This window comes from Temnothorax longispinosus, chromosome 4 (genome assembly GCF_030848805.1).
Source record: "Temnothorax longispinosus isolate EJ_2023e chromosome 4, Tlon_JGU_v1, whole genome shotgun sequence".
Lineage (NCBI taxonomy): Eukaryota > Metazoa > Arthropoda > Insecta > Hymenoptera > Formicidae > Temnothorax > Temnothorax longispinosus.
In genome coordinates this window covers 15,215,189-15,229,419 of record NC_092361.1, presented here as the reverse complement: position 1 = coordinate 15,229,419, position 14,231 = coordinate 15,215,189, and the positions used below count along the sequence as shown (strand labels likewise).

The 14,231-nt window shown below is 37.9% G+C and overlaps 1 protein-coding gene across 3 annotated transcripts in view; it reads right to left on the bottom strand.

The window, feature by feature from the left end:
* Positions 1 to 14,231, bottom strand: part of Rhogef64c (Rho guanine nucleotide exchange factor at 64C) — a 115,844-nt gene that overhangs the window by 34,141 nt on the left and 67,472 nt on the right. For all 3 annotated transcript variants that reach the window (XM_071774971.1, XM_071774969.1, XM_071774970.1), the window contains one exon: positions 2,182 to 2,404. In XM_071774971.1, coding sequence (XP_071631072.1) covers positions 2,182 to 2,307 — 126 coding nt within the window. In that variant the 5' untranslated portion in view covers positions 2,308 to 2,404. The remainder of the gene's footprint in view (positions 1 to 2,181; positions 2,405 to 14,231) is intronic.

Here is a 14,231-nt window from a genome sequence, read left to right as displayed (position 1 = left end):
ATTGTCCAAGCGACAGAAGAGCCGAAGCACGTAGCCTCCCTTACGTCATTGTGATAGCCGTCCTTCGCAAAACGTTTTCTGTTTCAGGATTTCTGGTTTTATGTCGCGCCAAGTTTCCCTCTTCGGGTTCTCTACTTTCCTCTTTCATGACATGTATTTCATAACATGATATATCAGGTTCAATTGTATATAGTTAAAATATAAATCGTTTAACGTTTCAAAATTATCGACAAGCATTACAAAGCGGAAGATAGCTTCTACGATTATAATGTAGATAATAAAGTGATAGTAGAGAAGAATAATTTTAGAAATAGCTAACAAATACTCTCACTTTTCTATATTTTGTTCTACATATTTATATATATATATGTATAAAGTGAAAAAAGAGGTAGAAATTATATATATTACAAAACAATCTGGCATTTTGTTTTAACTTGTTTTTAATTTTACATAAATCGACGCCGATATTAAAAAATAATTAATAGACATTTCTGACATTTTATTATAATTAAACATTCGGGACATTTGATTTTTAGAGAAAGATTCTTTCTCAGTCAAATGTTTAACGATTTAACATATTTTTCTTAATGGAAATAAAATAAACATCACAATATATACCACACAAATACTACAAACTCCACCATAAATTCTGTTCAAGAACATAGTACGTAACGTAAGAGCAGGAATATAGAAATCCAAACCGCAAACCCGCAAGCCGTAAGTTTTTCAACTGTCAAGTGATGGTCCGACAGACTGTCTATCGAGGCAAGTGTTAAGCGGCACTTCGCGTGCAATTCCCCGATCGTCGTAAAACGTGAACGTCAATTCACGCTTCTCAAGCGATTCAATTCCCGGCTTATGGTAAAAATCATTAGCGTGGCAATCGTAGCACTAAATTGCTTATCGATGCACGAGGATGCGTGGCAATTAAGCGTCCAATAAAGTGTCACGTCGTTATGGAAAGTACTTATGGTCAGCAAGCGTAACGTACATCATAATATTGCTTATTGCAACAGATCCGGGCTGCTCTTGGAGATGTGTTTATTTCTGCCTTTACATTCCACTTCACATCAAAAGCCTCGCAAATACTTTGAATGAGACATCAACGCGACTGTATGTACGTATCTGATGGAGAAATTTGCAATAGCTATCACGATTACGTAAAAGAAAATGTACATCTGAAGGAAAGATCTTTCTCTTTTCTATCCTCTCGTGTTTTATAAGCTTTATAAAAACATCAATTACTTTTGCGACTTTCGAGTAAAAATAAATTATGAATAGAACAACCATTTAATAGGCGATGCAATTTTTAGCTTTATCTTATTAAATATGAAACTTTGCTAATTTTATAATGAAGAGATAACAATGACACATGTCGGATTGAATTATTATCTTATCTATACGTTGACGTCTATCAACGTCAATGTTGCTCAAGAGTAACGCGGTACGCGGAACGAAATGGAAAGGATAAAGGCAAAAGGAGAGTGTAGGTACAAAAAAAATCTGCGATCCAAGAGATAGGCAACCACGTCACGTTCATTCATCCCCGCGTTATGCAAGCGGCTTATACCCAGTAATTAACCTATCCGAGTGCACTTTCCCTATTTTGACACGCCAGCACGGCCCGTGCATCGTGCTCTTTCTCCGCATGTTGTTGTAAACATCCGTAAAATGATCAGATCTTGCTTCTTGCAAATAAAAACCATAACGCACCATGATATTGACTCTCCTTCTAAATACTTGCCGCACAAGTGCTCTTTGTCTAACAAATTATACGCCACACTCTTGTTACGTAAAAGCGTTTTTGCCCCGCGCAAAATGTTTCGAAAAAAAAAATCGTTGGCCTTTCCTTCGTACGAAGACTTCGTAAGAAGAGAGCCGTTCGGGTCTGACGTTGCTGCAAGTAACAATTAGACTACGCGGAGAAATGCGATACCAGAAGAAAGCTCTCCTTAAGAATCCAGCTACAGCTTGCCACAATGGCTGTATCTAATGACCAACCGCGGATGAGGTTCCACGATTCCAACCTCGGTTGTGTCCCGTTACGTAAAACGCCGCCGTAAGAGCGTCTCGCATCAGACACGCTCTCTCGCGTATCGCGTATCGCGCGAGACTCCACAGATATCGGACTGATCGGACATCGATCACGGATTCTCGGGCGAACGATTTTCGGGGGCTTACCTTGCCGGAGGTGGGCGAGCCGGACGTCGGGCTGAGACCCTGTTGCAGATGATACATCTTGGGGTTGAGCATAGCTGGAGGTGCGCCGAGGCTACCCGGGGCGACAGCCACGCTCGTCATGGTCATTTCCCGCGATGGTCGCAGACCTCAGTGTCTTCGCAGCACCAGCATTCCGCGCCTCTCTGCCTTTCGCACAATCTCGCATTCTCAAGTCGTGGCGAATCTGTAACCGACAAGTGGAAAAATTGTCTCCTTTAATCATGCTGCTGGTATAATCATCAATGTTGTCGCATCTCTTAATACAGAAATAATACATATCGGGTTTTTAATCAAAAACGTCTAATATAAACTAGAAACATTCAAACAAACTTTTCAATATGAGATTAACAGAATATAAAACGCACTATTGCTTTATAAGGAGCTTTATATAAAATTAATATTATTTTCTTTCTATCTTTTGTTGATATCCGTAAGAGATATCGTCCCAAAGCATAAATAAATCTCTATTCTGTGCCATGTTTAACTGTACTTGCATTTCAGAAAGCTATATTTAGGTACGATGCTGATTGAATTAAAATTATAGCGAAATCTACGTTACAACGACGAAATGATGAGTTCGGGTTCGACAGTAGCAAAACGGCACTTCCTTGCATAATCATCGCGATAAATTACGGCACCTGACAATAGTACCGTGCAATTTCTCTCGCCAGGAGATCACGATTGCACAATTTTCGTCGCGCCAGACGAGATATTCGGTCGGCCGGACCTAGAAAGCGTCCAGGAAATGTTAATTCGCTGGAGTTACGGGCTTCGATGTTACGTGCATCGGAGCACAGACTAGTATAGCTCGCTAATTCTATGCTTGGCTAGGCACTCATATAACATGTGTAATTGTCATTTATTTTTTATATGTATTTCTTATTTTTGTCAATTCATTTCCACCAAAGCGCCAACATTCATGACGTGACATTTCGTTCGTGCAGATTTTATCACTTTATTCAGCCAAGACAATGCGTGTAGTTGTTATTTTTTATAGCTTGCTCTGCTCTTAAATTAAAATTTCGTATTTTTAATTTATTATTTCATTTCACAGATACACAGATTACACAGATACATCTAACTCTATAGTCTTAGATACAATATATATACTTTTAAAGTTATTTCTTCACATCAGCAATATATGACGCACATAAACGCATAAATACAAAATTTAGAATATGAATATTAAGTACGAATAATAAAAAAAAACACGTAACCATGTTATTTGTAGTTACAAATCACTTTGAAAATACCGAGGAAAATACAGAACGCAAACTCAATTTCAATCATAATATATTGTTTAATAAATCAACATAGATATCAATATTTATATTTAAAAAATCTTACGTAACCATATATATTATATTATAAGCCTGCTATCGGTTATCCAAAATTACTATTCTATTTAAAAACTTCCCTCACTTATGATCCGTCCAAAAGCCAAAAGTAGAAGAAAACAAACTTATCAATAAAATAACAGGAAATTTTATAAATAATGTATTAGCTAATTGTATTATTCCCTCATATATGGAAAACAATACACATCACCCGCTAGCTTCGAAATATTTAAGACAAACAGAAAATCCATATATTTAGATGATTAAAATATAGGAAGTCAGAAAAAGACGAGTCATGTGAATCTCTGGATCCATATATGTATATCGTTATTGGACAAAGGAAGATTGTAAATAAGAGTATAAATGCACTCAGCGGTCTGTGACTAACAGTCGATGCAAACAAGCCCCACAAATTAATTCCACAAACGAGGGAACGCAATGTACGAGTGACTCGGTAGCATGATTTAATTAACAGAGCGAGAGACTATCATGGAGCAGATAACTGTTCGAAAAGAAAAAACGATCGCGACTGCGAGCATCTAATGATGAATTATCATTAAATGCGTCATAATGCATGCTGCATTTAACGATAAATACAACCTGTCCGACGAAATTCTGGAAGCAATCTTCATTTAACTTTTATTCATTTAGATCTCTATAATTATAAACAAGAATAGAAGTGCAAGTGCAGATTCCTACGGTATTCATGGTCAAAGTCACGCCAATGCGGCATCACTCGTTCTTGTTAAATTTCCGTTGCAAATCTGTATTAACCGCAGAGCGTATTTTAAATTTACGTTACGGCTCTAATCTGTGAAATTCGCTATTATACAGTTCGTGGAAAAACCCGTTGTTTCCCCACGAGCGCGGCCCTGCACGAACTTCATTCGTATACGCACGCAGCTCAAATAAAGATGTCTGCAGCGAAGCCACCGACCGAGCCGACGCGTTACGACCGTGGAATGCATTCCCGAGATTCTTGCTCGTCGATGTACCACCGGCCGCTCGTGATGTATGAGTAAACACACGGGTAATAACGAGACGGGCGTAAAAACCGATCTGTCGGAGCTATTTTTGCGCGATATCGGGAAGAAGAAACCGCGAGATACTCATTAAATTCAGTAGGAAGGCGTTTAATCGCGTGAAACAGCAATTGACATCGATTTATCACACAATTTATATGACAATTATAAACTTGTAGTATGGTAGGTGATAAATATCGGTGATAATTACACTCAGAGAAATGGACAGTTTGTTCAAAAATTAACAAATGGATAATCCGATATTTTATGAATAGCCGATCAATTATCAATGATATCCGGCTATCACTGATTGGACATTATTCTAATCTTGATCGGCTTTTCATAATTCCAACTAAAAATATCGGATTATCCATTTGTTAATTTTTGAACAAACTGTCCATTTCTCTGAGTGTATAGATTTTTCTATTAAACTTTTTTATATTTCTAATATTTTCTTTTTTACATTTCTAACATTTAAGTAAGCATTCAATATGTTCCCACACGTGGAACACAAATGACTGTATTATTCAAGCTACACACGAATGAATGCGAATCGCGTTTCATGAATTGCAAAACTGAAAACGAACAAAGAGGAGCAGCGACTCCATAACGGGGAGTGCGCGACTCGCCGAAAGACAATGATCGGCCATTCGCTTTCGTAATGATACGGTACGTCTAAGATCTAACACCGAGGCAAGGCAACAGGAGAAACAGCCGAAGGGAGTAGACATTGCAAAACGAACTAAATAATACCGGGCTATCATCAAGGCCTCGAAATCGCCGTCGATACTTTCCATCTGTCGCGGCCCCCTCGTCTGCAAAAAATAGACCAGCTTGAAGCCCATAATTACGCATTGCGGAGCAAAACTGATCCGGATCACGCTATTCCTGATACTCACATTAAATGAAAATAACGATCCGATAAATACAGTGTATACAATGACAAAGTTAGAAGTATCGCATTTCTTAACTGATAAGTAATTGAAAAAATTCAGAATCAATTTTTTTCATATATTCATATAAATTTTATAATGTCATTGCAAAGTTACGTAACATCAAAAATTAAAGAAAGGGATAAACTTCCGAAAACGGCCCCCCTCCGATTTCGATGAAACTTTGTGAAAAGCTTCGTTTTGGGTCAAAATGAAAGCCCTTAAAAGGAATTTTGGCGACTCCTATGATAAAGCCATTTTTTTAGATAAAATGATAAAAAATATAGGAAAATCTTCGTAATTCTACAGGATGTTATAAATTGAATATATACTGTTTGTATGCGTGAACTATTTCGGGACTACCACACCTCCCCCGAAAGCACGGGGGGGTGTGCGTGAACCTCGGTTCGCGTGGAAAGTGTATGCGTGAACTATTTCGGGACTACCGCACCTCCCCCGAAAGCACGGGGGGGGTGTGCGTGAACCTCGGTTCGCGTGGAAAGTGTATGCGTGAACTATTTCGGTACTACCGCACCTCCCCCGAAAGCACGGGGGGGGTGTGCGTGAACCTCGGTTCGCGTGGAAAGTGTATGCGTGAACCATTTCGGGACTACCGCACCTCCCCCGAAAGCACGAGGGGGTGTGCGTGAACCTCGGTTCGCGTGGAAAGTGTAATATATTACAAAGCATATTATTTATGTATTCTGCTGTAAGTATATAATAAAAACATTAAATCATTGAATACAAACAGTATATATTCAATTTATAACATCCTGTAGAATTACGAAGATTTTCCTATATTTTTTATCATTTTATCTAAAAAAATGGCTTTATCATAGGAGTCGCCAAAATTCCTTTTAAGGGCTTTCATTTTAACTCAAAACGAAGCTTTTCACAAAGTTTCATCGAAATCGGAGGGGGGCCGTTTTCGGAAGTCTACCCAAAGAAAGTAATTAAAGCTTGGTTATTTTAATTTTTTTATTAATTGATCAAATATTAACTTGAAAATTAGAAAACTCTCCAGGAAAAGAATTATTATTAAACTTTCGCTAGAAATAAATTGCTTCTGAAAATTCTTCGAAAGGTTTGCTATCAATGAGTGATAGAAATGACAGTGGACCATCCTGTATACGTGGTTTGGCGCGGTAATGACGTTGCGATCGTGCGTCACAAGTAACCAACGATTGGACGATGCAATGATGATGTAATTCACCGTAAAACCGAAAGACCGCGCATTTCCTCGACCGTGTAAGCCGCGAGCCGGAGGCACGTGTATTCGCACGGTGTGCACAGCTCGTTGTACATCGCCGATAAATCGCCGCGGTGAAAAGTAATAGTCGAGGAAATCGCGCATAACGGACAATTATGTCGTTACCGTACGGCAATCAGTGGCGCGCGGGCCTAGCCGAAACATTGAGCAAATCAACGTCGTGCAAAATCTTATAAGTTTACGTAACGAGACATTTTTCTCCCAGACTTTTTGAATGGCAATCGAATTTTCGATGCATCAAAATCTGGGAACGACAACACACTGAAAAAAAGTTTTGGTTATAATAACCAAGGCTTGGTGAAATAGCTTCAACTAAAGGGTTTAGTGATTATGACAAAATATTTGGTTAATGTTAACCAAATTTGTTAACATTATTTCGTCATAATCACTAAAACCCTTTAGTTATTGAAGCTATTTCACCAAGCCTTGGTTATTATAACTAAAACCTTTTTTCAGTGTACAGAGGCAGAGCTGTGCCGATTCTCAGACTACGGAAAGCGAGAAGAATGCAAATATAAATTGATAAATATTACTATAATTTTAGTTAGATCATCATAACATAATTTATCTTGACAATAATGACGAGAAATGTGAAGTCAGATGTCCTAGAACTATAAAAAATCGCGCCATTATTTACATAACGATAGAGATTTTCTTCCGCCGTGAATATAAAAATTCACAACCACTTGGATTCTCATCTCAGATAATTCTCGGGTTATCCATGTCGTGCGATCATCTTTTAGCCTTGTCGTATGCATGCTAATTATGTTCTCTAACGGAGTAATCATTGACGCAAATTGTATACAGAGATAAAAACGTGTCAACCTTTCATTCGACGATGCCAGCTTATATTGCAATAACGTAAATTATTATATTGCCAGAACGTAAACTATCGCGAAAGAAACATCGTTTATCATTTATGTTGAAGTTAAAATAGAAAATTGCAATCGATGGTTGAAAGATATATTACTATTTTGCGCATCTTCCTTATATTACTTCTCTCTTACCTTTACTTATTTAATAGATTTAAAATCCCAATGTTCTTTAAATTTCAACGCAGAAAAAAAATGTTTAATTATCAACAACTTTAATTCAAGAACAATTGTTGAAACGCGAATTTAAATTTCTTTAGGGGAAAGTATGAAATCGCAAAGTAATTCGCAACCACTAATTATTTATTCCCGTGTCCACATAAAAGTAACAAAAATTGATATTACTACAAAGCGGGATTCCAGGCAGAATATGGTAATTACAGGTGACAGGAGAGATCGAGGGAAATGATTTCGTCCTTCGTCACTTTCCACGAGCAAGATCTACGGATTACGAAAGTCCGACCGAAGTCTCCGCACGACTCATCCTCCGGAAGAAAACGCGCGACATGCGGCATGCCGTTAATGTAGGTTAACACGCTTCTCGAAGGACAACGTGAACAACATACTCCGAATACTGTTAATCCGCACCGACTGACACTCATCGTCATGCAGCGTCGCGGCGTACAGTGATTTTTATCTGAGCAATGTCGCGTCGCGCATTCGCAGTTAGCTGCCTGCGTATAACGTGTATAAAGAACTGGAAGTAGAATTGCCATAACGTACCAAAAACGTCAGAAGTAGATTTAAAAAATTCTCCTGTATCAAATTCTTGATAAGAAAAATGTATTCATTGTTTTAAATACAATAAACTCTGTAGATCATTTAACTTGCATATAAATCCAGCTTTAACATTTGTTCGAAACAACAGCTCACATTAATCACTCGAAAGAAAAGAAATATAAGTAACAAATTTTACGAAAACGTATTAAATTATAAGTAAAATCATAAATTAGGTACAATATAAAGTTGATTTATTTTCCCTTAACCAGAGAACTCAGAAGCAAAGAAATATAAGTGACAAATTTTACTAAAATGTATTAAATTATAAACAGAATCATAAATTAGATGCAATATAAAATTGATTTATATTTTCCTTATTTGAAAAGCAATTTCAAATCCTTATACAATTAAATCTGCCAAATTCAAAGATATACTTATTTGAAAAAGGAGAATTTTACGGATTTGAATTATGATTTAGCATATGTTCTTTCTATATCTTGTTGATTATCTTTTTAACATAATTTCTGTTATGATCGATATAGAAAATATATGACTAATGTTCTTAAATATACAATAACTAATCGAGGTAATTGTGACAGTGGAACGAATGTGAAATCGCAATGTTTTCTACCGACAAAATTATTTAGTCATTATGTTTTAACGATATATATTATCATGATTGTTAAATAAATAATTATCTCAGACGTGAGACATTATTTTAATTTTCAAGACATTTAAATTATCGTCTTATAATTTAAGCAAATAAGTAATAGAAAGTAAGCGCTACTTTTTATTTGACTAATAACATCACATACTTTAAAGCGAAAACGTATGTATCGCGGCTGCAACGTTTCTTTCCTTCTACTTTCAACTCCTAGAATAACTATCAATGAATATCAGTCCTCATTTTCAACGAGGCATATTTTTTTCTTTGTTTGTCATGTCGTTTCTCTCGCTCCTATATACGAGATATACTATCTTATATATAGATAAAGTATATAATTTTGTATTCATTGATATGCCACCACATATCTGTTAATATAAAATAATAAAATAATGTAACATACAGATGCAAATAAAATGACATATATTCCGTAGAAAATATCGACTCCGTGGAAAAAAAAAAGATCGATAAGTAAAGAGATCAGCGTCAAAGCCAGAGCAAGCTGGAAAAATGAAAGCTAACATGAAGGCCGAGACACATTAACTTTCCCATAGACCATACTCGAAACTTCAGTAGCTGATTGACTATTAAACAGAGAATTATTCAGGACTCAAAGAGATTCTCCTCTCAACAGCCAATTAGTCGTCGCGCATCGTCCGCCGCTCCTCTCTGTGTCGCGGACCACCGAAATGCACCAGCGGGTCTTGGAACTTCGTTTTCACAAATGCCGCAGTGAAGTCGAATGATCTCGATAGGTGATGGTTAGGTCGGGCCGATAACGGTTCTCGAGAGGAACGGTTATCGACGCCGCGCACATGGAAGCGACGAAGCGCGAGATCGGCGCGAGAGCGGCAACGGATGGAAAAGGTCGGGTGAGACAACGCCGGCAGATGACCACTCTCGACAGGTTCGTCGAAAGCTGGTAACGGATCGCCTTTTGCGAGAAGGGATACCTCGTAGGGTATCCCGAGAAGGCGATCCCGGGAGCGAAGTTCGATGACGCGAAGCGTGAAATTGCCGCGATCGGCACGCGTACGATCGAACGACACGAAAGCGAATAATGGTCCTCTTCTCTCTCTCTATCTCTCTCTCCGCAATTACGGATCGCCGCAGATTTATCTCGCTCGAGTCGCGCCTCGGTGCTTCCTGCGGCGGAGATATTGCGGCACAGCATCCTCCGTTGGCAGTCGATCGCACCGGTGATCTTCGCAACGATGCGTAACTCCGGTCGGTGTTGCGAAGGAAATTTGGAAAACTAGATATCAACGGTCTATCTTCCTTGACATGTAAAATTAATTTCGTATGCACAAGTTTCTTAAGATACAGGTATCTATTTAGATCTCTCGACGACTATCAATTTGTTGAAAACAAATTTCTTCGCAACACAGATCTCTGCTTTTCGGTTAAATATTATTCCATAATGCATTAAATATAAATTATATAAGTTGTATAAGAATCCGAGTAGTTACAAAACAATTATGCAAGCACGTTAAAGAAAGAACCATTTTCTTTCTTAGTATTTTTTAATCATTCAATGAAGAAGTCTTGAACAAATAAACGGACGTATCCGCGATTTGTACACTGAAAAAAAATATTTTAATCCAAAAAAATATTTATTAGGTGGCTCCTAATAGCATATTTATACTTACTTTTTACACATATTTATTTATAATTAGATATTTTTATTTAATTGAAATAAAAATATCTAATTCTAAATAAATATGTGTAAAAAGTAAGTAAATATGCTATTTATAGGAGCCACCTAATAAATTTTTTTTGGATTTAAATATTTTTTTCTCAGTGTAGCAGCAATATTTGCGACATTATGAAAGAAATGGAAACTTATCAAAGAAAATATTATCGCAACCACGTGCGTTTGCAAACGAAACACATACACAAACACAACACTATTTACGGTAGCGAATGACGATGCAACGATAAATCAACAAGATGCAAGATTTATAAAGCGTTGTGCGTGCAACATCACTACCGCTCGTTCTGTATTTCGAAAAGATAGTTGGGAAAGTGGCGAATCCCGATGAACAGCGCGATATACGCGATCTATCCTCCGACAAGTTAGCACGACCACTCGATTGAGACGGCCGGCGCGGGTTGCGAAAGGCGGCGAGAACAGCGTAAATGAAATAATGCACCGCGGAATTGGCCGCGGAATAGAATGAATGGACGGTAAATATAACATGTTGCTCGGCCGCGGCGCGAAGGAGGTAAGAAGAAATCGTAGGGCGACGGAGGCGGAGACCTGGGGGGCTCCGAAGCGTGAAATTGGCACGTATCGGAACGCGTTAGAGTACATACGGAACAAGTGACCGGCGGAGAGATCTTCAAGCTGGAGCAGCCTCGGATCGGTATTCGAAAAATCTGAGCACTTTTATTTTCATCATATACTTATCACAGAAATAATAAAACTTCACAGTTCTAAAACGTTCAGACAACTATTATGTAGAAAGAGAGCTTCTAGGGTAGAAATTGAAATCTCAATTATAATTCAGTCACAATTCCTTTCTCTTAAAGTATATATCCTATTATTTCATTTTCTTTCATCTATTTTCTACAAAGATTCTACTTCTTCCGTTTTCTACATCTCTTTTTCCTTTTTAAAATTTCTTTCGTTATTAAAATTACATGCTGCGTTACATAAATATTTACTTGCGGTTCTTAATGAAGAATCTTGTGCTGGACAACAAAAGCTAAAATTGCGATAATGAAAAGGAAGAGAATAAACACGAATGTCTTCCGCGTGACGGCAATAAGGACGTTTACATTGTCGTGGAGAAACGCGAGAAGCAAGACGCGGATCCTCCCCTGACTGCTGCCACTGCTGGCTGCTGGCGTAGCGTGGAAATAAGAGAGGAACGGAGAAGGATTTATTTGCCGAGCCCGCTGCGGTTGCGAAAGTATCGCAAATTACGCGTTATAATTACGAACGCTGATTGCATTTCTGATTGGCCACCGCGCAGAGCGCACGGCGAATCTCCTAACGTCGTAATACAAACGATTAGCCCACCGAGCATACACTCTTAAGATAATGGATGAGCAATTTGTTGTTGTATAACGCGAGACTGATTTTTTAGAAAAAATTAGATAGTAATTGATCAGGCTTTCCTATTTATCTGAAAATATCGCGCGCGCAAACGTGGAATCAAAACGATTATTGTTACAACATGTAATTAGAAGTTATTACGCCATAAATTTCCATTAGTCTGTATTAAGTTATATCATTTTTTTATGTTATTTAATTGCGGAAATTAAAATTTTGAGTATTATATATATATATATATATATATATATATCTTTCCAGATAAATTTTCTTATTATTACTTTGGTTGTCTTTAATATTAGATCAAAAATTAAACTTCCTAATTAAAGCGCATTAATCGAGATCATACGCAATAATTAATACGTAAGAGGCTGCTGCGAAAGAGAGTTCAGTAACGGGACAATTTTCAATACGACTGACCCAGTATTAGTTCGATGGGTGGATAGGAAAGCAAAATCGAGCAAAACAAATGGTCACGGATTCCAGCGGAAGTAGGCTTGGCACAGGAGAACAAGGGCCGGACGCACAAAGCAAGATTGACTTTCGACGAGACGCAAAAATGGAATGAAATTTTATGGTATCTCGGGGGACCAGTCTGAGCCCCACTGAGCTGACCTACTTACAGCTTTATCGTAGGCCCCTGATCACTTTCATACCGAGCAAACCGACCAACTGCCAACACATCTTAGAACCTAGGTCAGTGAGTGTGAGTTCCTGGCGACCCTTTTTTATGAGAAAACTGAACTTTTCCTTCCGTAATCTAAGATATGCAACTGATTTAATCGCAAGGCTGTACACGAAAGTATAACTCCAAGACTTTCACGGCATTAATTAATGTTACTCTCATTATTGCAAAAAATTACAAGTCTGAATTTTCACAAATATTTCAGTATCCTATTTAATTAAATTACCTATATTATATTGATATCGATCAATTTAATTTAAGATTCAACTAAATCAGTTTAATTATGACTAGAATCAAACATATTCTAATACGAATAATAATTAATAATGCAAACCTACATAAAACCAAAGTTACAATTTAATATTTGACATTCGATATATCGAAATTAGGTATTCGTCTTTGGATACCCATTCGATCGGAATCTCGATTTCACTCTGAAGAAGATACCTACATTTTTAGATTTCACAAAGATTCGACGAGACGTCCGTCTCGTGTTACAGCTCGAATATTCGAGACAATCGAAGATCAGAAAACAATCAGAATGATAACCCTGATGATTCAGGAAACGTCCGCCCCGAAACAACTCGCTTTTTGGCTGTTTTCGCCACAGCCATTTCTCGCGGGCTCGCCTATTTTCAGAGGCTTATCGAAGTGAGACAAGATTTTGAAACGCTCAGAAACGTGATATGACAATCTTTATCGAGTAATATGCAATCGAGGATATCGTGTTCAAATTAAATAATATTAACAATACCTATGCTTAGATATGAGAGGCCAGACTTTCTCATGATCATTAATCATGTGAAATAGCACTATTAATAACTGATGCATCGTTGAGCAATGGATATACCGTTACAATAGGCTCAAATAATATTCGCAACGTTGTGTACATAATCCGACACCGTGCATTTTTCTAACTCATTACGTCCGGCGCGGAATTAGTGAAAAGTCACTTGTGCCACAATCACACTTCGAGATCTGCATTCGTACTTCGTATTTACCGTTAAACATGATCGTCTGATTTTATCTTCTTTATTTGTTCCATATAATAACCGTATGCGTAAGCGGCGTCCGCTGAGAATCAGACGAGCGCTGAACACAGGAAGCGGAAATGGCCTTAATACACACAGTGAGATTGCTTTTAGGTCGGCTATGCGGCGTCTTAAAAAAAATGTTGGACAAGTGTCCTGTCACCAGAACCGTCTAGCACGCGTGAGGTTCGCATAAATAAAAATTAGGATGCGTTAATAACGTTCCTCGACGTTGCTTTCCGAGAAGAGCCGGTCGTGTCGCGGTCGCGTTTATGTCTCGCGCTCCTCGGAAGAATGCAGTTTTATAGGCCGTACATTACGTACCTCGTATTACGTGCGAGCGTTGGTCGTTGTTATAAGCATATACGTGCGAGCGTTCGCGAGTCTCGCCGGACTAAACTGAATAAAATACAATTTATT